General features: G+C 38.9%; 1 protein-coding gene across 3 annotated transcripts in view; it reads left to right on the plus strand.

Moving 5' to 3' along the window:
* Positions 1 to 27,672, plus strand: part of plxna1a (plexin A1a) — a 230,202-nt gene that overhangs the window by 134,288 nt on the left and 68,242 nt on the right. For all 3 annotated transcript variants that reach the window (XR_007927413.1, XM_051879527.1, XM_051879528.1), the window contains exons 9-10: positions 3,751 to 3,865; positions 20,327 to 20,527. Coding sequence is in view for 2 of the 3 variants with exons in the window: in XM_051879527.1 (XP_051735487.1) it covers positions 3,751 to 3,865; positions 20,327 to 20,527 (316 nt within the window). In the remaining variant the exon portion in view is untranslated. The remainder of the gene's footprint in view (positions 1 to 3,750; positions 3,866 to 20,326; positions 20,528 to 27,672) is intronic.

A 27,672-nucleotide genomic window follows, 5' to 3' on the forward strand; every position in this document is an offset into this window, starting at 1 on the left:
AAAACAACCCCAAATCATCACCCCTCCAGCAGTGTGACGGACAGTTGGTATGGGGTGTTTGTTCTGATATGCTGTGTTTGGTTTTCGCCAAACACGGCGCTGTGTATTATGGCCAAACATCTCCGCTTTGGTCTCGTCTGTCCAAAGGACTTTGTTCCAGAAGTCTTGTGGTTTGTTCAGATGCAAACTTAAGCCATGCTATCATGTTATTTTTAGATAGAAGAGGCTTTCTCCTGGCAACCCTTGGAAACATACCACACTTGTCCCATCTTCTTCTAATTGTACTGTCATGAACTTTAACATTTAACATGTTAACTAAGGCCTGTAGAGTCTGAGATGTAGCTCTTGGGGTTTTTGCAATTTCTCTGGCATTTTGTTAACACACACCTGAAGGCTCCAGACCAGCAAACTGCCAAAACTTATAGAGTTGGTCACGCTTGCTGAAGATCAGTTAATCAAAGGCATTTGATTAGCAGAGCCTGAATGCTACTTACCCTCTTAATTCCTATGGAAGCAGTAAGAGTGTACTTAGTTTTTCACACATGGATTCTCCATTTTGGCCTAGTTTTTGTTAAATAAATATTGACAGTAATGTAAAATGTGATGTGTTGTAATTCATCTGGGTTGTATTACATAATTATAAGACCAGATTATTATTATTATGTCCTGATCCTTGAAACCATAGAATTCAAAGAGGGTGTACTTGGGACGTCTGCCTTTACATGCACATGAACTTTAATGACATCCCATTCTTAATCCGTAGGGTTTCATATGGAGTTGGCCCACCCTTTGCAGCTATAACAGCTTCAACTCTTCTGGGAAGGCTTTCCACAAGGTTTAGGAGTGTGTTTATGGGAATTTCTGACCATTCTTCTAGAAGTGCATTTGTGAGGTCAGGCAGTGATGTCGGCAAAAAGGCCTGGCTCACAGTCTCTGAGTCTCCGCTCTAATTCATCCCAAAGGTGTTTTGTTGGGCTGAGGTCAGGACTCTGTGCAGGCCAGTCAAGTTCCTCCACACCAAACTCACTCATCCATGTCTTTATGGACCTTGCTTTGTGCACTGGTGCGCAGTCATGTTGGAACAGGAAGGGGCCATCCCCAAACTGTTCCCACAAAGTTGGGAGCATGAAATTGTCCAAAATGTCTTGGTATGCTGAAGCAGTTCCTTTCACTGGAACTAAGGGGCCAAGCCTGTATATATAGTGGTGCAGAAATTACTCACTTCACCTTTACTATACAGTTGTGTAATGGTTTAGAAGTACTGCACAAATCTGTTTCCACCTCTTATGTCAAGCTCAGTTCATTCTGAAGTTCATGCCGAATGCGTGATGATAAACCGCTCCCACGCAACTCTTCTGTTAAGACTATTTTAGACGTGACTCTGAGACTAGAGTACAGACCAGTGTCCTTGTCCTCCTCTGCCAAATGGCAACAAAATCTTTCTCTGTATCCATGGCAACGAAGCCAGCCTACACCTTTGTCTCGGTGTGATGTGTGGAAAGTTGACAGATCAGTGTTGTTTGTGACGTATCTGGCATTCTTAATTTTTTCACCTTGAGGTGCCAACTCTGTCAAATGTGGGCTCAGTCGTTAAATGTCTTAAATGAACAAATCATCAGTGCTGTTGATGTAAATGAGTCATTTTAAACTGTTAAATGTGAAGCTTTGCTCTTTGGTCATTTTCTGTGTGAGACCTGAACGGATTGTGTTTGTGTGTATGCGTCTTTTGGTTTCTTTTCCTTTGCTGTTTGATGAGAGCGTTCGTTCACTCTGTCGTTCCGACATGTCTTTGATCTGTCTCAATCTCTGTCCATCTCACATCACCTGCTCTCTGTCACCTCTGCTTGAAAGATGGAAAGAGAAGACATAAAAGAGGTAGATTTGTTTGAAAAACCATCTTGGTAATATGGTGTAATGGTGTAATCCCTGATATGCATTTAAATGCGTTATTAACAAACAACTAGTTGTTCAGTTCAGTTCCGTACACACTGCATAGAATTATTGTGAATGCTGATGTCACTACATGAATTTTTCGGGAGGTAATTTGAGGTTGTCACTCCCATAAATTACTGAACTCTTAGATGCAGTGTGTACGTGGCCATTGTTATGTGGTTGCTAAGGTGTACTGAGTGTTTTAGCTTATTGTTATTTGGTTGCTAGGGTGTTCTGCGTGGTTGCTAGGGAGTTCTGGCTGGATGCTATGGTATAAAGTGCAACAGTTGGGTTCTGGAAGTGAAAACCCCATTAATTTTCTCCATAAGAAAAGCAATTTTGAACGATAACTCATAAACTTTTAAAGACAGGCCTACTGTGAACTACGAGGTTGTTAATCCATAGTATTTGCTTCTGCTGAAGCTGTAACCTGCATTATTTCAGCTTATTTTTAAGATAATCGTGTTAAACAGTAGAATTCCTGGTGGAAAAACTACATTACCCATGATGCTGTACAGAAAATTACACCAATCAGAGAGTCTGAAAAAGCAACATGCTCCAAAATAGCTCTTTAGCTCCACCCACTCCCATGAAGCAATGTGAATGGCGTAACCGAGTCGATCTCCTTACTTTTTCAAAATACTGAAATGTTTGATATGCATATTTTCAAATAAACTTAAAATACATTGTTTTTATACATATAATCAACATTTGTAAATGAGTAGTTTTATCATTTCTCCATAGTTTAATTGATTATGCTTAGATTATTTGATTACGCAGTACTTCATGGGATTGTAGTTCTTTCCCTCACTAAAACGATTAAATACACAGTCTTGTACAATAGCTTGTCTTTTTGTCGGATTTTTAAAAAAACGTTTTTGCTTCTAATCAAAGTTTGTAGTGTTGTGATTCACCTCATAGCTGATCGGCTTGGTTCATGGTTTATAAGTCTGTAATGAAGACTATTTTAAAATCCTTATGGGAAAATGAATGAAAAAAATACTTCCGGAAGCAGCACCACTGAAAAAGGGGGTGGGCACCGTTGCGCTCTATAGCTCTGTAGTTGCTAAGTTGTTCTGAGAAGTTTTCTGCGTTTGCGTTATACAGTTGTTAGGGTGTTGTTGGTGTGTGGTAGAGCATCGCTAAGGGGTTTTGAGTGTTTATTGCATTACGTGGTAACTAGAGCCGTGTTTCCACCGCAGGAACTTTCCCCAGGAACTAGGGACTTTGGGGTGGTACTCGGTGTGTTTCGACCGCAGGAACCAGGGTCTAAATTAAGTTCTGGGTAAAAATTTCCTCCTCAGAAAGTCCCTGCTCGTGAGGTAGTACTTTTTCGAAGTTCAGAACCTTTCGGGGGTGGGATTTGGGTGCTGAACATGCTGATTGGTTGAGTTCATGCAGCATTTTGATTGGTTGACTCCACACAGCATTTTATTTCAACCACCATTTTTAAAAGTCTGTTGTGGTGCGTACAGTAAGAGTTGTTTGCTATTCGAATCAACAATAGAATTTAAAAATTATGACCGATGACGTGGATTAGGCTTTATTAAGCTTATATGTGGAGGACAAAATAGTCGCACGCAGTCCTACGTCACCGGACTAAACTTCATGGTACTTTAGACCGCGATTCAGACAGCAACAGGTCTGGTCGAAATTTTTTTTTGGTGGAAACGAGGCTTAGGGTATTCTTGGAGGTTACAAGGGCATTCTGGGTGGTATGTAGTGTGGAAATGTCATGGTTTGATAGATTGCATCCATGTGTAACTTTGGAATTAATAATTGAATAACACTCTTTCTCTTGCTGTCTCCTCTTGATAGGTGTCTCTCCTGTGTGAATGGCTCCTTTCCATGCCACTGGTGCAAATACCGCCACATGTGCACCCACAATGCCAACGACTGCTCATTCCAGGAGGGCCGCGTCAACATGTCTGAGGTCAGTCTGTCTAATACAATGCATACATTTACATGCAATGCCCTTTCTGTGCAAAGCTCCCTTTCATTTAATTGAAAATTGCTTTTCATGTTTGAGACCCATCACCAAAAAATACAGGGGTGCAGATGCACACATGGGCGGTCATGTCCCATTTGCGAGCGTTGTTCTTTTCGTGCTGGCTTTGTGTGAGCAGCTGTTCTAAGGAGAGCGGCGCTGGATTAATGCACTTATAAACGGCACTGACTGAATGACTATGCAAATTGTATCGTGTTGTACATTTACAAATGCTACATTTGCATAAAAACCAATATCAATCACATCTCTCCCTCCTTTTCGTATGAGCGCTGGAAGTGCGAGAGGCGGCATTACGCGTGTACAGTGGGTTATGATTACCGACGCTCACACACATCAATCCTACACATGCCTGTTCTCGACTGCCGAAGTCGTCTCAGGGGAGCATTTGTATCTCAAACCGTTTCGAGTCGACCAGGGGGCTATTCATGCACTCTGCAGCTGTTAAACAGCGCTTTTGGCGTTGAGAGGGGCATTTGGGTGTAATGTACATAAATGTTTACCATTTTACACAGCCTTATCAGTGTTCACTCTCAAACACCTTCCTGATGTGCTGCAGTATCTACTTCCTCAATATTAGTTGATCCTAAGGATTCCAGCTCAATGCAGAACCCATGAATGCATTTTTATCGTGCACTGAGTAGTTTAATTTAATTCTTATTATATACACCTAATATAATAATAATTATTATTGTTGTTGTTGTTATTCTCATTATTTTTATTATGTAATTTATAACTGTTACCCCCTTTTTGAGCATAGACGTGAAAATGCACTATCCAAATGGTTGTAATTCATGAATTCTTTGGAATACAGACCTAAGGTTGGTCTCTTTTTAAAGAAGACACTTCAAAAATGTGTAAAAAAGTTATAGAAGTTTAAGTTTACTGTAAAACAAATGTACTATCCTAAACATTTTTTTTTATTTTAAACAAAATATATATTTTACAAAATAAATTTTACTCTAAAATTGCCATTAAATCAAAGCCATATGTCTAACCAAGTTGTGTTCCAAATTTGAAGTTGATATCACAAAAATTGAAGTTCCTATGAGATTTTGTTTAGGCGCTATACCAAAAATAGCCAATGGGTGACACCCATATTCCATTGAATTTTTTTTGTGTATTCTCCTGTAACAAATTAATAAATTTGTGTCACAATATCAATTCTATCACAAAACTGTTGCAAAATATGGAACCTTGAGTCTCTGACCTTTCCAACGATATGTGTTTTGTCAAGATTAGAAAAATTTTGATTATAAAATAGTGAAAATAAATGTTGTAATATGAAACATGACACCGTCCACTAGGGGGAGGGATTTAAAGTACTAACAGGATTTAAAATACCGTTCCAAGGGTAATGCAATGTCCGATTTCAAAATGGTTTTCACAGGATGAATTTTGAGTTTTTAAGCTTTTGAATGATACCTAATTTATGATGATTACTAAAACATGTGATATGAAAAAAAGGCAATAAAAAAGAGCGCCAAGCTTCCCGCTAGCGTAACAGTGACAGTTAATGGGTTAAAGTAAAATAAATGAAATTCTTCAAATGTGTGATATTGAGTTAATTCATGAACCTTGGACCTTTCATTTATTTATTTTTTTCAGGATGATGCTTTGAAGGAGACATTTTTACATTATTTTCTTTTGCAGTATTTATGAGTCATGTGTCGTTTAACTTTATATTTATGTTGATGTTTGCGTGGGTTGTGAATAAAGTCACTGTTAAAGAACACTGTTCATTGCAATGTGCAGCAAAATGTCTTTAACCCCTTTATCCTTGACTATATTCATCACGTATAATGGCCTCGATAGCTTTATTGATTTTGTAAAATGGTTACTGCATAATACAAATCATGGACACAGTTTTTCATTAAAACATTATTTTATTAAGCAGATTCCTTTTTTAAGTCATTCTAGTTAAAAACGTCTGCTAAATGAGCAAATGTAAATTCATTAAGTATCATCCTTCCGATAGAAAATTCTTTCTCTGACAGTTAATATTTTGCCTAGATATGCTGCTGCATGATTGATTTGGACATTAGCTAGATGTCATTACATCATAACCTGAATTCAGATTTCCTGTTGGTTCAGTAGCATAAACAGCTTTAGTGTGACCATGATGAAGTTGCCATGACGTGTAGAAACTAATAAACACTGGAAAAGATGCTCTTGACATGGAGGTTGGTGGTATTTGGTGTTTATTGGGTGGAGGATGAAGGTGAGATAGTAGCAGGGTTTTGTGGGTGAAGGTGTGGAATTGAGGCAGGGAGTGAAGGATAGGTGTTTCACATCTGGTATCTTCAGGTAGTGACGGTTAATAACTAGTGGTTGAAGTGAGATTTCGGAGATTGCTTTTCATTATTCTCGGCAGTGGGGTCTCAAAAGCGAGTAAGGTGCCTACCTAGACAGCATTTCTGGGAATCATAGGGGCATCCATGTAATGACTAAAAACATAAACATAAGGTTATCACCAGTGCTACCTGTAGTCATTCCTCAATTCTACTATAACTTTTTTTACTGGTCGAATAAAGTCAATCAATCAATATTATTTTTATTATTAGATAGTGAGTAAACAGGGGAACATATTAAATCTGACCAGGTGTCTGTCTGTCTATCTTTCTATCTATCTGTCTATCTACAGTGCCCTCCACGAATATTGGCACCCTTAGTAAATATGAGTAAATATGCAAAAATAAATCTGCATTGTTCATCCTTTTGATCTTTCATTCAAAAAAATCACAAAATTCTAACCTTCCATTGAAGTAAAACAATTGAAAGTGGGGGGAAACTCACATTATGAAATAAATGTTTTTCTCCAATATTGTTTTTCACCCCTAGAATTTCTTATGAGTAAAATATCTCTGAAGTATATTGCATATTTACATTTTTTAGCACACCAGGGTGACTAGGAGCATGAAATTGTTCAGCCATGACTTCCTGTTCCACAGGAGTACAAATATGTGTAAACACAAAGGCCAAATTCCCTTAATCATTCATCACAATGAGAAAAACCAAAGAATATCGTTCTGATGTGCAGCAAAAGATTGTTGAGCAAAATAGAAAATGGCTATAAGAAAAAAGCTAACGCATTGAAAATCCCCATTTCCACCATCAGGGCAATAATTAAGAAGTTCCAATCAGCTAAAAATGTTACAAATCTGCCTGGAAAAGGACGTGTGTCTATATCATCCTAATGCGTGGTGAGGAGGAAAGTTTGAGTGGTAAAAGACTCTCCAAGGATCACAGCTGGAGAACTGCAGAAATTAGTTGAGTCTTGGGGTCAGAAAAAAAAAAAAAAAAAAAAAAAAGAACAAACAGCACCTACATCACCAAAAGTTGTTTGGGAGAGTTTCAAGAAAAATCCTCCTCACTCATCCAAAAGCAAACTCCAGCATATTCAAGTTGTCAGACATGACTGGAACTTCAAAAGGGACCTGGTTCTATGGTCAGATGAAACTAAAAAAAGAGCTTTTTGGCAGCAAACCCACCAGATGGGTTTGGTGCACACATGGATAAAAAGTACCCCATGCCCACGGTTAAATATACTGCTGGATCTTTAATGTTGTGGGCTTATTTGTTTTGCTGGAGGTCCTGGACATCTTGGATTCTATCAAATACCAACAGATAAAAAATCAAAACCTGACCGCTTCTGCTAGAAATCCAATAATGGGCCATGGTTGGATCTTCCATCAGGACAGCTGGGAATCTGAAGGATCTGGAGAGATTCTGCATGAAGGAATGGTCTCTGATCTCTTGTCAGGTGTTCTCCAAACTCATCAGGCATTATAGGTGAAGACTCAGAGCTATTATCTTGGGAAAAGGACGTTGCAATAATTGGGTGCCAATAATTGTGGCCAACGTGAACTAGAGAAAAACATTTAATTCATAATGAGCTTTTCCCCCATATTCAATTGTTTTACTTAAATGAAAGGTTAGAATTTTGTGAATTTTTTGAATGAAGGATCAAAAAGACAATGCAGATTTATTTTCACAGCCACCTTTGCTCATATTTACCAAGGGTGCCAATATTAGTGGAGGGCACTCTATCTATCTATTGTTCTATCTGTCATTCTATCTATCTTTCTATCTATCTGTCTGACTGTCTGTTGTTCTTTACAAATACAGTTCCCACGAATACGGCTGCAAATACAATTCGCATAATCCCCTTCCGAATGACTTTATCTCTGTCATTATTACAGCTCAGTCTGCGAACAACCATACCTTAAAAAGTAGCCAAACATCCTCTCGGAGACATGAAAGATAAACCGTTCAGTCACCGAACGTAATGAGTCACATTTGCAAATCAAATGTATATAAATCAACATTTGCCTGACAGCGGATAAACAGAGGAACACATTAAATCTGACCAGGCGGAAAATTGCTTCAGTAAGCCACACTTGAGGAATCCACAAGGAGAAATAAACAAACATACATATAAACAAACAAACAGCACCGCTAACACATTTGTTCCAGCCTTCATTATTTGTGAACCCAGCTGTCGGCCAGTAGCTCATTTAGTCACACTTGGGCAGTGATTTTGCCCTTTGCTAGTGCCAAAAGTGCCCAGGCATTTCACAGATCTGCACGGAAGGTCGTGCAGAGCTGGAATATTTAAATGTGTCCTGAGTTTCAGCATCACTTTTGGAATAATGGTGAAGTCGATGTACACCACGCTGTTCTCTGTTTCCAGCCTATACAGCATGTGTTGTCACGCTGACATGCTCATAGTATACTAACATTGATTGTCCGTAAATGGACCAAAGAGACTGAATGACCCACCTCGGGAACTCAACATTGCGTTAGTATATTTTGGTTTTCTCCCACGTCTCTTTCATCCAACCCTATTGAGACAGAGTCGCCCAGTCCATAAGCGTAATGAATGGAGTTTGTTTTAAGGATGATGAAACTGGTGTTACGGCTGCGTTCTCTCGCTCATTTGAGACTCATTAGTGTGCGTCTCCGATGAGACAAATGGGGGTTTTGATAAATAAGTCATGGGGTGGTATATCGCCAAGGAACTCCTCGATGCTCCCACGGGAACTGTGTGATTCAGTAGTGCTCTGCCTTGTGTTTGCTCTTATAAACAAAGACATCTCACCCATGATAATAGCAGGAAAAGCAGAGGGTTGTGGGGGTGTTTGTCCTCAGCTGGGTGCATATGTGATTTTAAGACTTGTAGTGTAAAATAGGACAGTATATAGCTCTCATAATTCATACGGAGCTGTTAGCATTAAAAGCTTTCTGCTCAAAGCTATTGTACCTACATTGTTGTTTGGTAATAAAATAACTTGGCTTTCTGCAAATATTTTATCCATAGTGTTTCAAAAGCTTTTCGCCGTGGTGCGAGTACATAAGACCGTAATATAGTTGTCTGCAGGATGATAATTCAAAGAAAGCCTACACAGACACCAAAAACAAAGTTGTTCTTTTGTCTTCTTGAAAGAAGAGTATATTCTCAGGCTTTTACAGCCTCTATTCTAATTAGGATAACTAATATACTGCTTCCAAATATGGAAACTGCACAGTTGAGTTGATCAGAGAATTTTTTTATCAGGACATCCATCGTGTTTATGCTTTCTTCCTTTTCACTTTGAGGGACTTAATTAAAAATGAGAATACAATTAGATCTCACTTCAGTTTGTTATGAGAGCTCATAATTGCCTTTTTAGATCCTTCATAATGTCTGTGATTGGTCCATAAAGCTTGAAAGGGATTCTAAACTGTTAAAATAATAGAAATTGAGCTTGAGTCTGGACAGTGTACACTGAAAAGTTATTGATTTGTGAATGTTTGTAAAAATCACTGGTTGAATAGCATCTTTTACCCCATTTCTATATTTGTGTGTATATATATATATATATATATATATATATATATATATATATATATATATGTGTGTGTGTGTATATGTATGTGTGTGTGTGTAATATTTAATATAGTAATATAAATATATAGTAGTTTATATATAATATATTATTTCAATGAAATGAAGCCTATTTCAGTAAAATAAAGATGTCTGCATTTAGGCATTATTTGACAATGACAATTATGCACATTTATATTACTGTAATGCAAAAATAAATAACCCCATTCTCATTATTGTAACACAAAATAATGACATTTATGCAGATTTGTGCTGTTTTACAGTAATGAGAATCTAATCAAAATCACCATTAAGAATAATGAGAATAAAAACAAAATTATATGATAATTTGGGGCTAAATGCAGTTAATTTTCATAAATTATCTTGCAATAAAATAATAGTCCTTAAAAAAGCTAAAAGCTTTATTTTTTATGAACAATATCACAAATATATATATAATTTAATTAATTAATTATTATTATTATTATTTCACTCTTAATTTTGTGATGAAATGTGACCTGTACATGTCTCACAGTTTTTCACATGCCTTTTATAGAACTTAAATAATTTCAATCAAACACACACATCATATTTGATTCATAAATGACCTTCAGGGGCGGCCATATATTCCTCACCCACCTTTGGCACTAAACTGAATTGCGCTTGCACGGGTTCGATCTGGTCTTTGTTTCTTATTGCATGTGGAGAGCAGCTTCCACTTCTGGCATCCAAATTCCATCCAGCTCTGATGTACCGTCTGTCCCGTTTGGCTGTCAGGTGTTTCTTCATCCTCCGCGCTCCCTGTCTCTCTCACACTCTCTCTCAAATCTCTGCCCAGCTCCCTCAAATACTCTGCAAATTCCCGTCTCCCGTGCCTCTGATCCCAGGCACTGGCTGTGACAGCACTGCACTACAAACAGCCGAGGATGGAGCTCTGAGAAGCCGGTCTCTGGATCAGTATTCCAGCGGCCGTGCCAAGAACGCATGCCTCACCTCGTGTCATTTCAGTTCCTTGAGCGACTCCATATCAAATGCCACCTTCATCCTACCCAACGCCTCATCCTCTCGGGATAACAACGATGAGGGTTCACTGTAATTAATCAATTAATCAGAAAGGCAATTAGCAGAAACGGGGACCCCGCCACGCACCCTCACCTTTGTTGTTTGATGCCGGTCCATCCCGCTGTGTTGCAAGTAGAGCTCAAAGCCCCGCAGTTCCCGTTCTCTCTGGCACTGGGCCTCTCGGAGGGATCTAAGGCTGCCACTGATCTGTGGCTTTAATTATTCAAAGTGTATTAAATCTTAATTTCCAGATGCCTCAGCGTCTGTCTGCCTAATGGAGACCGAAGATGAATTTTACATTCAGAAGTCAAGGAGATGGCGGAGCACTCGCAATGTCTTGGGTGGTGCCCAAGGATACGGGGCCAGGACCGAGTTTCTCATGCTGTTTTCAGTCAGTCCAGTGCTACTCACTAGGTTCTTAAAAAATTTCTTTTTTACTGTATTATTGTACTCTATTTGCTCAAAACGTAAAATCATTGTTGTTGTCGTAATTTCGCAGAGGTGCTGTGTGTCTCGCGAATCCGACGACATTATTATTTACTGTGTTTAAAAATGCTTTAGAAGTCTTGGAAGCTGAACCTTGCGATTATGGTAAGGGGCGTTACATTTCCGACACACGCTTAAGGTGTTTGGCCAATCACAACGCGCTGGGTCTCCTGGCCAATCAGAGCACTTTGAGCTTTTCAGAAGGACGGGCTTTGTAGAATTCAGCGTGTTTCAGACAGACTGGGTATAGAGGTGTTGCAACAGTGTAAAGAATGTGAAAATGTATTTTTTTTTAACTGTTGGCATGTTTGCATAGTCAAATCATCTCAAAGAAATTGCGTCTTTACATTAATTGTCTTTTTTTTTCAATTAGTAGTAGCAGTTAGCAACTAGGATGGGTCACAATGGTCAACTTGTTTGCTAGTCATCCAACAACCAACCTAGTTTATATAGATTTTTGCTGACAATTTACTGATATTTTTTTTTTTGTTGTTGTGAATTTTCATATATTTTTTTAGTGGTGCCGTTATTTTTAGTTTGCTGAAAGCATGTTGTGCTTTAGCTGTTAGCATGTTTGCCATTAGCAATTAGCAAAAATGTGAAAGTTACCAATTAGGATGGGTCACGATAGTCAACTTGTTTACTAGTCACCCAACAACCAGTGTTGTGCTGTACTGTTTTTTTTTTTCTGGTTTTTTTTTTTCATCACAATGGTCATTCAACAATTTTTATATATTTGGTAAGACTATCTTAATTTCCTTTAAAGCATTATTGCTTCAACCATGAGAATTCAGATAGACGTCTTTGGCAATTGTATCTTTAAAATGAGCAATTTGCTCATTTTCATATTTTTAGCCGTGACGCTGCAATTAGCCTTCTGAAAGCATGCTGTGCTTTAGCTGTTGCACTGTAAAATCATCTCAAAGAAGTAGCATTTTTTAAATTCATTTTCTTCTAAAGAGTCATTGCTTCATCCATACACATTCAGATGGACGTCCATGTCATCTCTTGCACTGTTTTTTGGGCAAAACCACAATCATTACTATTTTAAAGCATCTTATCTAAATGCCTTCTAAGAAAAGTGTTCAGTCCAAAGTAGGTGAACCCAGAGCTAGTCTATTCCTTAGGACTGATTAGTCATTCAAAACACCCAAGGGCTAGTCAATTTTAAAACAGAGATTTCTCTAGTAGCCATATGGAAATTTCTAATATAAACTATATTATTATGAGTAACAGGTCTCCATTTTTGGTTTATATTATGCCACATCTTGCTAAGTTTTGAGTGGCGCTCTATTTTCCAGCCCCATGTGGGCGGACACTCTTAAGCCCTTTTAGACTTCAAAGTCCCTTTCATTCGACAACAGGCTCCTCTTAGAGTGGATGGATCCATGAGTTGTTTCCCCATCACCGTTTGGCCCTTACTAGTCAACGAGCTCCAGACTGCCTAATTAGATGGCAGCTCAGTTCCTCATCTGCTACCCTGACGAGACTTGCCAAAATATGTAATTAAAATGCTACTAGGATTTACATTTTTTTGGTGATGCTGCCCTTAAATTGTTGATAGTAACTGGTTAGACATAATAACAGGCTTGTCAAAGTCGTTTAGCAGCTCAGTCAATAGAGATACTGCATAAACGACCGGCTACAGCAGTGCTGTTGTTTCTACTATCCTAACAATGGCTGTGATGGTATAACCGTAATGAACCTTGGAACTTTTAGGATGGTAAGAACAATAGAACCACCTTAGTTGACTCTGAATGGTACTGAAATTCATGTACCATGGTAATTTATACACCGATCAGGCATAACATTATGACCACTGACAGGTGAGGTGAATAACACTGATTATCTCTTCATCACGGCACCTGTTAGTGTGTGGGATATATTAGGCAGCAAGTGAACATTTTGTCCTCAAAGTTGATGTGTTAGAAGCAGGAAAAATGGGCAAGAGTAAGTATTTGAGTGAGTTTGACAAGGGCCAAATTGAGATGGCTAGACGACTGGGTCAGAGCATCTCCAAAACTGCAGCTCTTGTGGGGTGTTCCCGGTCTGCAGTGGTCAGTATCTATCAAAAGTGATCCAAGGAAGGAACAGTGGTGAACCGGCGACAGGGTCATGGGTGGCCAAGGCTCATTGATGCACGTGGGGAGCGAAGGCTGGCCCGTGTGGTCCGGACCAACAGACGAGCTACTGTAGCTCAAATTGCTCAAGAAGTTAATGCTGGTTCTGATAGAAAGATGTCAGAATACACAGTGCATCACAGTTTGTTGCGTATGGGACTGCATAGCCGCAGACCAGTCAGGGTGCCCATGCTGACCCCTGTCCACTGCTAAAAGTGCCACGTGAGCATCAGAACTGGTCCACAGAGCAATGGAAGAAGGTGGCCTGGTCTGATGAATCACATTTTCTTTTACGTCACGTGGATGGTCCAGCACTTGCCTGGGGAACACATGGCACCAGGATGCACTATGGGAAGAAGGCAAGCCGGCGGAGGCAGTGTGATGCTTTGGGCAATGTTCTGCGGGGAAACCTTGGGTTCTGCCATCCATGTGGATGTTACTTTGACACGTACCACCTTACCTAAGCATTGTTGCAGACCATGTACACCCTTTCATGGAAACGGTATTCCCTGGTGGCTGTGGCCTCTTTCAGAAGGATAATGCGTCCTGCCACAAAGCAAAAATGGTTCGGGAATGGTTTGAGGAGCACAACAATGAGTTTGAGGTGTTGACTTGGCCTCCAAATTCCCCAGATCTCAATCCAATCGAGCATCTGTGGGATGTGCTGAACAAACAAGTCCGATCCATGGAGGTCTCACCTCGCAACTGACAGGACTTGAAGGATCTGCTGCTAACATTTTGGTGCCAGATACCACAGCACACCTTCAGGGGTCTAGTGGAGTCCATGCCTGGACGGGTCAGGGCTGTTTTGGCAGCAAAAGGGAGACCAACACAATATTAGGAAGGTGGTCATAATGTTATGCTTGATCGGTGTATTTGTTCTATGATATATATTTGAATAATAATAAATATTTGTGCTGAAAATGTTACTTTTTAGTATGTTTGTGCCTTTTTCGTCTTTAATGTTTCAACCACAAAATCTGTTCCTGTGCGATTTAAATCCATTTTCAACTCAGAAGCGAAGGAATGTGGATGGTCCACAGAAGTGGGCTGCATTTGCTGTGTTTGCAGTGTGGGCTTTGCTTTGCTTAACGCTCCATGAGCACCGTCTCTGCATCACCCCACAGGTTCTTTCAGACTGAGAGAGAGAAGTAGAGAATGTGAGGGAACGAGGAAGAAAAGAGCAGCAGATATCATGTTTTGCTTGCAGGAGCACTGCTAGAGGCAGAAGTTGAGCAAAACAAACAGCCGAGTAGCAGAGCAGTGCTGCCAGATACCAGAGCCAAAAAACAGCCCTCCTCTTTCCCTCAGCACGGCTTCCCAACAATACTATACTGCATCTCTCTGCGTTTCCATGTCCATTTTATACCAAACGTCAGCTTCTGAGGAGGGCTGCAGGTGAATTTGAAATGTTATTCAAATTACAAGATGTGCTGATTAATTAATCAAATTAATGAAATATATTTCAGTGTTTGCTGAGAAAAAGTAAAAGATTAGCCTACATTTAAGACCTGTTGCATCACATCTTGCGCAATGAGTTTTTAATGTCGTGTTGAGTATAAAAAGCATGTTATCAATTTTGAACAACATGCCACGAGACCTCTGTCATGTATATATGTGTGTGTACATTTATTTATTTATATATATATATATATATATATATATATATATGTGTGTGTGTGTGTGTATGTTATATATAGTTATATTGGTTCATATCAATATAAATTATTAAATATCATTATTCTTTTTTATTCACTTTAACTAGATGTTTTTAAACCATATTTTATTTTATTTTATTTTATTTTATTTTATTTTATTTTATTTTATTTTATTTTATTTTATTTTATAACCAAAGAATAAAAGAAAATTATTTGATTTATTTGTGAGTTAATTTTGAGTTTTATTTATTTATTTATTTATTTTTTTAATTTAATTTAAAAAAATATTTAATTTAATTTAATTTTATTATTATTTTATTTTATCCTTTGGTTATGAGCTAATACCATTAACTTGGCTAATTCTCAGAGATATGCGAAATAACCTTATCCTAGAGTTTTCTAGCATTCCATGCATGCATTTTTAATGCAGTATAGTACGGTGTTAAATATTGCACCAGAAAGTTCAGTGGAATGCCTCAGCATCCATCAGATGTATTTGGAGTTTTCTAACTTGAACATGTGAGTTTGCTCCGAGCTCATTCCCACTATGTGATTCAGCGCTGTGGGGGCGCACACTGCATGATAACCTGGATTCCCGGCTCACCGGAGCCGCAGTCATTTCAAAGCAAATAAAGGCAGTAAGAAGAAGAAAATGTGAAACACTTCAAAAGAATCCCAGCGGTACACCATTATTCCATTGTGCTCAGCAAGTGTGCCATCTGATCTGCTCTTTCAACCCTGTTTTGACACCTGTCAGGGTACTTAATAAAATAGTTTCCCACGTTTGCTATTTTTCCATTTTACTTTAGCTCTTGTGCTTTCTTACAGTCTGATTACTCTTACAAAAAGTACTATTGCTGTACCACGTTGATGATATCTGATTGAAATTCTATAATACATTGAGATTACCATATTAATGTACCATGATATTGACATGGTGCTCCAAAGTACTTAAAATACCATTTTTAAATTTTTGTAAGCATTTCTGTTTATTGGAAAAATACACTTTAAATTCTGCTTTTTTCATCTCCTTTCCTTTTCCTTTCTCGTTCCCTTTCAAACACAGATTTCCATTTTTTCCATGGGGGTGGACTCACATCTTTTCTAAAAGGCATTTCTTCCTTATCAGATGGTTGGAGCATTTCATTAAATGTGTAGTTTACGCTATCTGTTTTCCACCTGTGTGTTTTGATTGCCAAAACGAATGGCAGAGCCACAAGCAAAGCATCTCGCAGCACCAGTCAGGTGGTTTAGCATGACCGATACCAGCTCTCGCTTTCCTCTGATTGGTTCTCAGTCGCTCTTATCATTTCTCCCCTTTGCCTCACGCAGTTGCGAGCAGAATAGACTTTGTTAAATGACATTGTGTCACGTTTGCAGATTATTTTCGGAATGAAGCCAAACTAATCAGGGTAATTAGATTTCATGGCAGTTTATTGAAAAAACAAACTTACAAACAAGCTGAGTGTGAAGGGATAGCAGAACTAATGATGAACTAATGATGCCAAAGCATTTGTCTTTGAAGATATGCCCAATTGTATGTCCCTTGGACACTAATATGATGCTAAATAAAGCAGAATCGAATATACGGAGTGGCTCTTTAGTATGTAATATACTTCTACCACAATTTCTTTTCTAACAATCATAATGTACCACTGTGTATGTATATATATATATAATATACAGTGCTCAGCGTAAATGAGTACACCCCCTTTGAAAAGTAACATTTTAAACAATATCTCAATGAACACAAAAATAATTTCCAATATGTTGACAAGACTAAGTTTTATATAACATCCGTTTAACTTATAACATGAAAGTAAGGTTAATAATATAACTTAGATTACACATTTTTCAGTTTTACTCAAATTAGGTTGATGCAAAAATGAGTACACCCCACTGAAAGTCTCTGGAGCAAAGCTAAATTTTAGACTACAAATGTCTAATTTAACAAGATTTCAACCACAGGTGAGTCTAATTATTCATTACACAGGTGTCCAGCAGACAGTTGACTATAAAAGGGTGTTAAAACCCCTTCCCATTTCATGCTGTCAGCAATGGCACCACATGGAAGAGAAATGTCACAAGACCTGAGAAAGAAAATAATTTCTTTACACCAGAAAGGTGAAGGCTACAAGAAGATCAGCAAAGCTTTACTTATCAGTCAGAATACTGTAGCAAAAGTGGTACAAAAATTTAAAAAAGATGGAACTGCAACCATCTCACAGAGACGTCCAGGTCGTCCACGGAAGTAAACACCTCGACAGAAGCTTCTGATGAGAGGGGTTGAAGAAAATCGGCATGCAAGTTCACTGCAGTTATCTAAAGAAGTAGAAAGCCAAACTGGGGTGACTATTTCTCGTGAAACTATACGGCGTACACTGCAGAGGAATGGCATGCGTGGGTGCCGTCCACGAAAGAAACCTCTCCTAAAGCCCGGGCACAAAAAAGCCCGCCTAGAGTTTGCCAGGGCCCATGCTGACAAAGATGAAGACTACTGGGACTCTATACTCTGGAGTGATGAGACCAAGATAAATGTTTTTGGAACGTATGGCTTCTAAACTGTATGGCGTCGCAAAGGTGAGGAATACAAAGAAAAGTACATGGTGCTGCTGGTGTCGGAGAGCTGCATTTCATTGATGGCATCATTAATTCACAGATGTACTGCTCTATACTGAAAGAGAAGATGCTACCATCACTCCGTGCCCTTGGTCGTCGTGCACTTTTCCAACATGACAATGATCCTAAACACACATCTAAGGCCACTGTTGGATTTCTGAAGAAGAACAGGGTGAAAGTGATTCAGTGGCTCCTGATCTGAACCCAATCGAACACCTATGGGGAATTCTGAAGAGATAAGTTGAGCATCACTCTCCATCCAGCATCCGGTCTCTAAAAGAGGTCATTCTTGAAGAATGGAAAAAGACAGATGTTGCAAAATGTCGCCAACTTGTTCATTCCATGCCTAGAAGACTTGGTGCTGTCATTAAAAATCATGGAGCCCATACAAAGTACTAGATATAGTAGTTTTTGTTGTGGGGTGTACTCATTTTTGCATCACCCTAATTTGAGTAAAACTGAAAAATGTGTAATCTAAGTTATATTATTAACCTTACTTTCATGTTATAAGTTAAACAGATGTTATATTAAACTTATTAAATATGTGTACACACACATATATATGTATATATGACATTAGCATGTGTATGTACAGATATATATGTGTATATGTATATATATATATATATATATATAGTACTGAACTTGTATTCATGAGATTCAGCCTTTGAAGTATTTAGTATGCAACCATCATGCTGCCCGTAACCGACTATTACAAGCTGCGTAAACACATTTCCTTTTAAACCTTTAGCAGTGATATAGTTTTGGGTTTGTGTGCTGCGTTCTTGGGAAACTGATAAGGGCTCTCTGTGCTCAGCATACAGGCCTTTATTGACTCTGAACAAATTGCACCTTTTCATTAGCAGTGAAACCCTCACCTTTGTGTACCACACAGTAATTGAACACTAACACAGGCTCGCTCCATTGAGGGTGGTGGGGGGGAACTGCATCACAGTCTATTTATTCAGTCACAACCGAATCGAGAGCACAGCACAGTATTAATAAGGAGACTGCCGCCCGAGGCAATTAAACCAGCAGCCCAATGGAACTCTGCAGAGTCACCGATCCACATGTGGCTTTCCCATCAGGTTTGTTTACAGAGCCCTCGCCGTGGCAGCGCTAGCTCATATCTCCGGTAGATTTTAATAACGCCGCTGGTGGTCCGTACTCCTCCCATTCAATTAGAACCACAGGCAGGGTAAATAGGAAATGAGGGTAACAAGTTCAGACGCTTTATCAGGCTCTCATTGCATAGGTCAGGGTAGGATCTACCCTGTGTTGCATCTTTCATACATCACCTGCAAATGTTTTTTTTTGGGGTATTGGAATAGAATATAAATACCATGTAAATACTATGATACATGAATATGATAATCATTCAGCACCATAAATTCCTGGATGCATCACAGGTCACATTTACTATATATATATATTTACGCATATATATTTAACAATGTACCTGAGCCTATTTGTCATAAAAATGTAGGGTTTTCTAGGTGGTTGCTAGATGGTTTTCCTACAAAAAATGTTACATTTTAAGCAGATTTTTTTAAATAAATTAATAATGATCATAAATTATTAATTGTATCTATGTGTCTATAATGATATATTATATATTGAAATATGACACAAACATGTTCTCAGATTTTGTGAGATTCACTCTACCAACTGATGCATCATGGTACCACAAGTTTTTTTTCTTCTACTGCATAAAAGCATCAGTAGAAAGGAAGGTGCTTTGATCTAGTTGTATCCTGCCATCATGTAATGCTTCAGTTTTTTGTTTGGGTTTTTATGTGTTGCACATGAAATGTGTCTCTTTTTAAGCAGATTTTTTTTTTTTTATTCATATAAATGCATTTTTTGCCAAATACTAGATGTGGAGTATGTACATACGAAGATTCATAATATTTTTTTTTTAAAGAGAGGTCTTGCCGGGTAAGATCTCGTGCCTATGGTTATGCTGCTGCCTAGTTAAAGTGCACAGTTGGCATCATAACTCGGGTGCCGATGCCAAGTCTTTAAAATGGCACACGCCCTCAAAAAGCTTAATTGCATGCTCTGTGCCCTGGTTTTCCAATCTGTTGGCATGACAACGGTGGCGATGGCCTTGAAGTCCTCCTCGCATCCTTCATATCCTCGCCTTCGCTCTCTCGATTTAGCAACATCACTGAAGGGGCTGCCATGTCTGAATGGCCACATTTACTCAAGTAGTAAGATCAAAAGTGTTTTTGATCTTCTTTAGATGCACCTCAGTGCTGTTATTTGAATCTATCAAAATTATAATAAGTCATTATGTTTTCTGTATAGCAGTCTTATACGGTGTCTATGTTTGTGTAAAATACATCTTTCATACCTCTAAACACATAAGCGCTTTGTTTGGTAAAATCTATTGTGTATGCTACAAACATGAATAAACCCTCAAAGTGATCAGAGGTATGATTTTCATCTCACAGATGATAAAATGTGTGTAAATAAACCCTGTAGACCATAATATCAGAGAGTTTTGGGAGTCTCTTCACTCACATTTTATATAAAAATAGCATTTTCTGAAGACTACCCTCTTTTCATTTTGCAGGAGTGTCCTCAGATCTTGCCATCCACTCAAATCTACATCCCTGTTGGTGTCATGAAGCCCATCACCCTGTTGGCCCGGAACCTTCCGCAGCCCCAGTCTGGCCAGAGGAACTACGAGTGTATCTTCTATATCCAGGGGAAAGAGTACAGTGTCACTGCACTGCGCTTCAACAGCACTAGCATACAGTGTCAGAAGACCATGGTAAGTGAAATTCTTGTTTGTTTGTTTGTTTGTTTGTTTCCTCCCCAGAGGTTGCTTTCTCATAGCTCAGGAGATGTAATGGAGTTATCAGCTATGGGTTACTCATAAAATAAGTAAAAAAAAAAGTTAAAAAAAAAAAAAAAAAACATTAAGCAGCAACTAAAATATTAAGCAGCAACTGTTTGGATCACAAACTTTTTATTATTTAAACATTTCTCTTCAAAGTCACACAACATTGAATTCTACTGCCCAGTCAAAAAAAGTCACTGTTTGGATTTAAATGCTTGAGGGCCCTATCATACACTCAACGCAATGCGACGCCAGGTGCAACGCAAGTGTTTTTTGCTAGTTTCCACCCGACGCAGTTATCATTTTCACGTCCAGCACCACATTGTTTACATAACAAATGCACTCGCGCTCATCTGTTTGCCCATGGGTGTGCTGGTCTGAAAATGAGGTGTGTTCAGGTGCATTGTTGGCGCATTGCTATTTTGAGGAACTGAAAATGTTGGTGTCATTGACCAACAAAACCCTGGTCTAAAGTCAGTTGCGCAGTCCTTTTCAGTTGCTTCAAAATAGCAACACGCCAACAATGCGCCTGAACAAGTTTCAGACCAGCAAGTGTATTTTTGTTATTTAAAGGGCGCGTTAGTAATATATAGGTGGGTGCACAACACGTGTACACTCTGCTTGTTACACACACAGGGATGCGCAGCTGCACACAAACATGCCAGATATTAAAAATAAAAGGATTACTCTCTGGAGAAGCATTCAGTTTTTCCACTTGCAAATTTCGCCATGTAAATAGAGAATCCGCCATGGTGCAAGCGCAACTGGCTTTTAAAGGGAATGGGAGATGAGACTCTGATTGGTTTATTGCACGTTACGCCCAAAACACACCCATGACTCATTAAGAGACTAGGTACAATCATTTTGGACCATGCGCCTGGGGCACCGACCATTTTTTCCGACGTTAAACTAGCAAAAGTGGATTCGGACACGCCCTAAATGCACCTGCGGCATGCACTTCGCACCATGTGCTTAGATCAGTAAAATAGGGCCCAAAGAGTCTATGATTGGATCATTATTGCTATGATTATTATGTTTCTAGCATGTTACGTGTTTGGCATCAGTTCTTTTAGCCCTAATTGATGGAGTGTGTAGCTTTTCATTTATTAAACAACCATGTAGGAAGGCCAAAAACTGATGCACCACTTGATGGAAGTAACATCACAACATTTATTTCCATCAAGAGGTGCATCAATTTTTGGTCAAGATCTAGTATTGACAATGCAAGAGTCAAGCACTCTGTAAAATCTCCTTCAGCACATCCCAAAGAATTTTAATGTATTTAAGAACTAGACTCAGAGGTGCCATTTCATGTGTGAAAATTATTCTTCATGTTCCCTCCCCACCATTCTTTCACAATTTGAGCAAGATGAATCTGGAATCCTGGAATACGGCCATGATGTCTTCCTACATGGTTGTTTAAGAAATGAAAAGCTACACACTCTATCAGTTAGGATTATTTAAATCAATTTGCCTATTTAAATCCAAACAGCCACTTTTTTTTTTTTTTTTGGCTGGGAAAAAACACAACATTGAATTCTATGAATTTGAAGAGAAATGTCTGAGTTCATATTGAGATTTCTGACTTTTGATTGCAGTCTTTAGGAAAGGAGACACATGGGAGTATTGGCATTGGAGACTTTAATTTAAAAGCTTTAATTTACTCTTCATTTGATTGCATTGCTGACTAGGAGAAGCAATTGAGATGCTAATGGGATCCCATTGGGGATTTTCCTTTCCATTGGAAAGAATTTCTAGCCAAACATACTGTAGAGAGTGTCATGTGTATTTTATGATCACATGGGCCAGTGGACCTGCACCGCAGGCAAATGGACCGAAAGTCATTCTGACAAGCCGTGACCCCCTTAAATCGTCACATCTCTGTGAGTTGTTTAAGGGTCATTATTGGTGGAGAAACGCTAGTCCAAATAGTTGGCCATTTTCTTATAGCACTGCTGACACAAGCCTTCCCCCTCATTACCTTCTGGCCAATCAACATTTTGTCTGCCTGTCAAAAATCCCATCAGGCACTGGGCAGGCACTGGTGGACCATTAGGGCCTGATGAAACACGTGCCACTTGTTATCGTTTTAACAGACTGCTTTGCAAAGGCAGTCATTAGTGGCAGAGAGAGGAAACTCGGGTATTTGATGGCACTGTGACACTTCTCGCCATGCCTTATTGATGGCCGTTATAGGACACAGCCTCTTTCTCTTTTGTGTTGAGATTCCTGGTGTTACTGAGCTAATTACACGGCTAAGAGTTTGCACAGAGCTGTCTTGCTAAAGACTTTATCGACTGTTTGCTGTCGCAGCCGTTTCAAATCAACAGCGATTGGCGCGTCGCTGACGAGAAGCTATTCCTCTGTCTCCGCTAGCTGGAAGCATCAGCCAGAGTGATGTTAACTTTAATAGTCAACGAGAGCAAAAAACAGCCGGCTGATAAGCGACCTGTTCTCTTCTAATTTTGCAAGCATTACAGGTGCATTAGCGGTTTCTGGATGTTCTGAGTTAGTTTCTCAAATGTAAAGTTCACTTAAAATTAAAAACTAAGGTGAATTCAGGTTGATTGGGACACTTTTTCCCAGTCATTTCAATGGCAAAAAGTGTCCCAATCAACCTGAATTCACCCAAATGTCATTTTTTACTAACTCTCATGTCATTCTTTCCACTCTGGAACACAAAATGAGAAATTCTGTAGGGTGTGCAAGTAACTTCCATGCATTTACATTGAATGGGTACTGGAGCTTTCGAGTTTCATAAATTGACTCAAAAGCGCAATAAAACGATCGCAAAAGTGGTCCATATGAATCCTTTGCTAAATGTCTTCTGAAGATAGCTTTGTATAGTTGAAGTCAAGAACCAAATGAGAATGCTTCTGTGAATCGCATCAACTGATTCATTGAAAAGATCCAACTCAAACAATGATTCATTCATGCATTGATTCAATTGGACACTGCCACTTCTCTTGTGAACATGATTAGATTTAGAGTAGTTTCTTTGAATAACGACCTTTTTGCTCCATTCCTTAAAGTTTGCTCTGTTTTAGTATTAGTATAGAGCATTTTTAAGTCATTTGAACCACGTTTATGGTGCTTTTGTGTCCTTTAGCCCCTATAATTGTATGAAAAAGAGCAGTCTTAAAAGTTGTCCTTTTGTTCTCCAAAGAATCAATTAGAAACTTATTTGAAACACAGATGTTGTGTTTTAAATGCAAAAAGTAACATGTTAATTTACTAAATACATCCCAAAATAAGTATGATTCTATATCGTGTTGTTCTTGAACAATCATGGATAACAGTAGGTCATTTCTATATCAGTTGAAACTCTTTAAGATAGTTTAGAGGATTAGGATTTTCCAAAGTCCCTTACTTTTCCTTGGTCATCTGCGGTTTATGTCTCTGACGGAACCACGCCGGGATTGGTTCTGTGCTGCTGGGTATTCAGACAGCCTGTCACTCCTAATGAGAGCCACAATTACAGCCGTGTTAAGATCCCACTGCAATTACACCATTAAATGCCAGCAATTATCAGTTACTTAGCTTGCAGTGATTTTAGCATGAGTGCTGTGTAGCCCTGCGTGAGAGTTCCATTACCAGAAGTAGGAGCATGTTTAGAATGACAGGCTTTGGCATAGATCAAGAGTCACTATTGTTTTAGTCATTCACAGAGTCACTCCTTACAGATTAAATGACTGTTCGTCAATGGGCTTCGGCTAAATCGGTCCCGGAACATTCCAAGAACTTTTGTGTTCAAACGGTTTGGCTGAGGTGCCAGACGGCAGGTCGGATATGAATCACCCACCAAAGCCCCTGCAGTTCTTTTCATTCACGCCACAGAAATTTTTCCATCTGAATGATTAATTATGACGCTGACTAACGGTTTTGTTGAATTCAAAAGGATTTGAACTGTTTTCTTTGCCATAACACTGTTGTTTCTGAGTAATACCATTTTAAGGTCGCCGGTGGCAGTGTTGGGAGTAACATGTTACATAATCTGGTTACTTTTTGCTAACACTAAAGTTGTGAGAAGCTACTTTAAATTACTTCAAAAAGTGTTTGAACATTGAAGACGCACTTAAAAATATCTGAATATCAGTACATTTACTTTTTGTGCCATTTTTGAATGTAATTTTAATGAAATGGTGTCAAGATTTTATTTATTTTCTCAATTCATGAAGTAATTTCCTTGTTGATAGCCTGTAAATGGTTATTGAACACTATTGTTTTATCATTTAAAACATATTTTTTGGGGGAAATGTTTGGCGTAAAATAATGTGTTTGTAACAATAATGCAGAATGCATCACAGAAATGTCATGAAAATGAATGTACATGGATGTGTAATTGGTCACTTTTATCGTGAGTTACAGAATAATATTGCAAGCGGCGTTCCTTAGCGCTGGTCGTTGAGGTCAGTCGCATGCCAGGTAGATTGGAGGCAACAGCTGGCAGGTGGAATCCCAGGCTCACAGTGGGCAGATGGCTGGCGTTGTATGATTAGGGAGGGGGAGCTGATTGTGTTTGCCCGAGATTGATCAATTCGATCCTTTGTCTCTCTGCTTAAGACAATAGAGAGACGGGTTAATAAAGCACGACGGCGTGTTGGGACGCAGAGGGAAGCGGGCAGTCCTGACTCAATCGATTGAGTAAACAAAGGATATACAGCTTAGGATGAAATGTGCTGAGAAGGAAGAACATCAGTGACATTAGCAGGTTGATACTGAAGGAGGAGGAACTTATCTGATTTTGTTCCTATAGCCATCCATCCAGTTGCTGCAGATGTATTCAGATAGCCATGCATTGTCTCAAGGTGTGTCTGTAGAAGAGGTGCAGTACTGGACAAAAGTGATGCCAAATGCATGAGAGAGTTTGAAACAGATGCAGCAGATTCACTTTTTTTCACAATTTTAATTGCAATCTAAATATGATATCCTGATGCATCGCAATGATGTATGTATCACAAGTCAGGTTTCTATCCATTTATTTTTATTTTGAATAAAAACTCTGGATGGAAATACTAAGATGCAGATAAAAATTAAGTAACACTGTATAATAAGGTTTTATATGTTAACATTAGATTTCAAGCAAAATAACTGCGAAAAATGTGAATTAGTCCTCATGCCATGTCCGTAATTTATAGCAAAAAAATCTAGCATTAATTTAGTCTCAAATGGGTTCATATTGTGTTGTCAAAAGTACCGACTTCAGTACCAAGTCGGTACTGACATTTTAAAAATGTGATGCTTTGAGCGTTGTTGAGCGGATTCGTAAGCATCTCTGATTGGCCATTGTGTTCACACACTCAACAGATATGTTTGTGATTGGTTACAATGATCAACGCTTCAAAAACATGTTATAAATAGTCCTCAATGATGCTTTTCACCGAGCGCTTACATAGATACACACAGGAGCGTTTGAAAGCAGGCGTCTATCGGCGGACCGTCCGCTGATAGATGCCTGCTTTCAAATGCTCCCTCTCTCAAAAAGCTTTCAAATTCAAACACTTCCGTGTGCTTTCAAATGCTCCCGTGCATTGATCATTATAGCCAATCACAGACATATATGTTGAGCGTGTGAACACAATGGCCAATCAGAGTTGTTTACAAATAAGCTCAACAGCTCTCAAAGCATCGCATTTTTACAATTTCAGTTCCGACTTGGTATCGAAGTCAGTACTTTTAACAACACTAGTTAATTAAAAGAATTTATTATTACTTAAGTTTCTTCAATGATGCATGGTACTATGGTAGTTAAGCAGTGAGTTACATCATTGTACCGGAAACGCACCCCAGGTTTGGAACAACACGAGGGTGAAAAAATGTAAACAAGATGTTTTTTGGGTGAACTAACCCTTTAATACTCATAAACAAAGACAAATATGCATGTTTGCGGGAGGGATATGTAGTCAGTGTAAACGCAAGACGGCTCACAGATTTTGCTCTGACACCAGCACAAATTTGGTGGAAAAGAGGAAAAAGAGAGGAAATCAAATAAAGGAGTGAAGATGGGTGTATAAAAGACAAGACAAGAGACCTAAAGTCGCTCTCCTCTACAGAACTCTCTCTCTCTGAGCGCCCCAGCTCAGGACCCAGGAGATGAACAGAACAGGCTGATGGTATCAGACTCTGCTTTACAACATTACCTTCAGCTCAGATAAATGACCGGAGAGAGAGAACGAGAGACTGACAGAGAAAACACAATGATGGAAAGGAACAGAGGGGGAAAGCGAAGAAAATCTCATCCAGAATCTCCTCTATGCCGTCTACAGCAAAATGAGGACTATCGGGAGAGTTTGATAGGATCCAATTAAAAGCCGTCGTAGATAAAATGATGATGAATTGCAGCCGTGCAGCAGAGAGATGCTTTGCTTCAGACTCAACACACCAGTTCCTCCCCTAACACTTTGAGGCGAAAAAAAGATGGAAAGGAAGGAGGGAAAATGAGCTCAGGAGGAGAAGGGTCATCATTTTTGAGGAAGGGAGCGGGAAGCAGCTTTCGTATGTTGGGGCGAGAGGGAGAGGTGAATAACTGGAGGAGTCTCAGTTGCTTCCCACAGCGGGGTTAAGAGTGTGTCAGATGCTCCTGTGGAGCCGAGCTCCTGCTAGGAAGAAGATTCACCAAGAGCTCAGAGCTGAATTCGAGAGCTTCAGCCACTTGACTAAATGACTCTCACTGCAAAAAACTACACAGCAGTTGCACCAATAAAATAACTCTGCATAATGAGCTACAAATACATAATGACAGCTCTTTTTTTTATTTCAAAATTAGTGCTGTTTGCCAAGTCAAGTATCACTAGTACTTGGAATTAGTGATTTGAACAAACAACTAACAATAAGTATTAAATTTACATGTGTAACTCTTCCCGCACAATTTGTGCACTTTGTTAAAAGTATTATGCAATTATTAAGACATATATATATATATATATATATATATATAGAATTAAAATATATTTTACTATATAACTGCCTTTTTGACCTTAACAAGGCCATTGAAATGTCGTTCTATAGGAACAAAATAGTACATTGGATGTTGTGTGTGTGTGTGTGTGTGTGTGTGTGTGTGTGCGCGTGTGTTT

The sequence above is a fragment of the Ctenopharyngodon idella genome, chromosome 22 (genome assembly GCF_019924925.1).
Source record: "Ctenopharyngodon idella isolate HZGC_01 chromosome 22, HZGC01, whole genome shotgun sequence".
Lineage (NCBI taxonomy): Eukaryota > Metazoa > Chordata > Actinopteri > Cypriniformes > Xenocyprididae > Ctenopharyngodon > Ctenopharyngodon idella.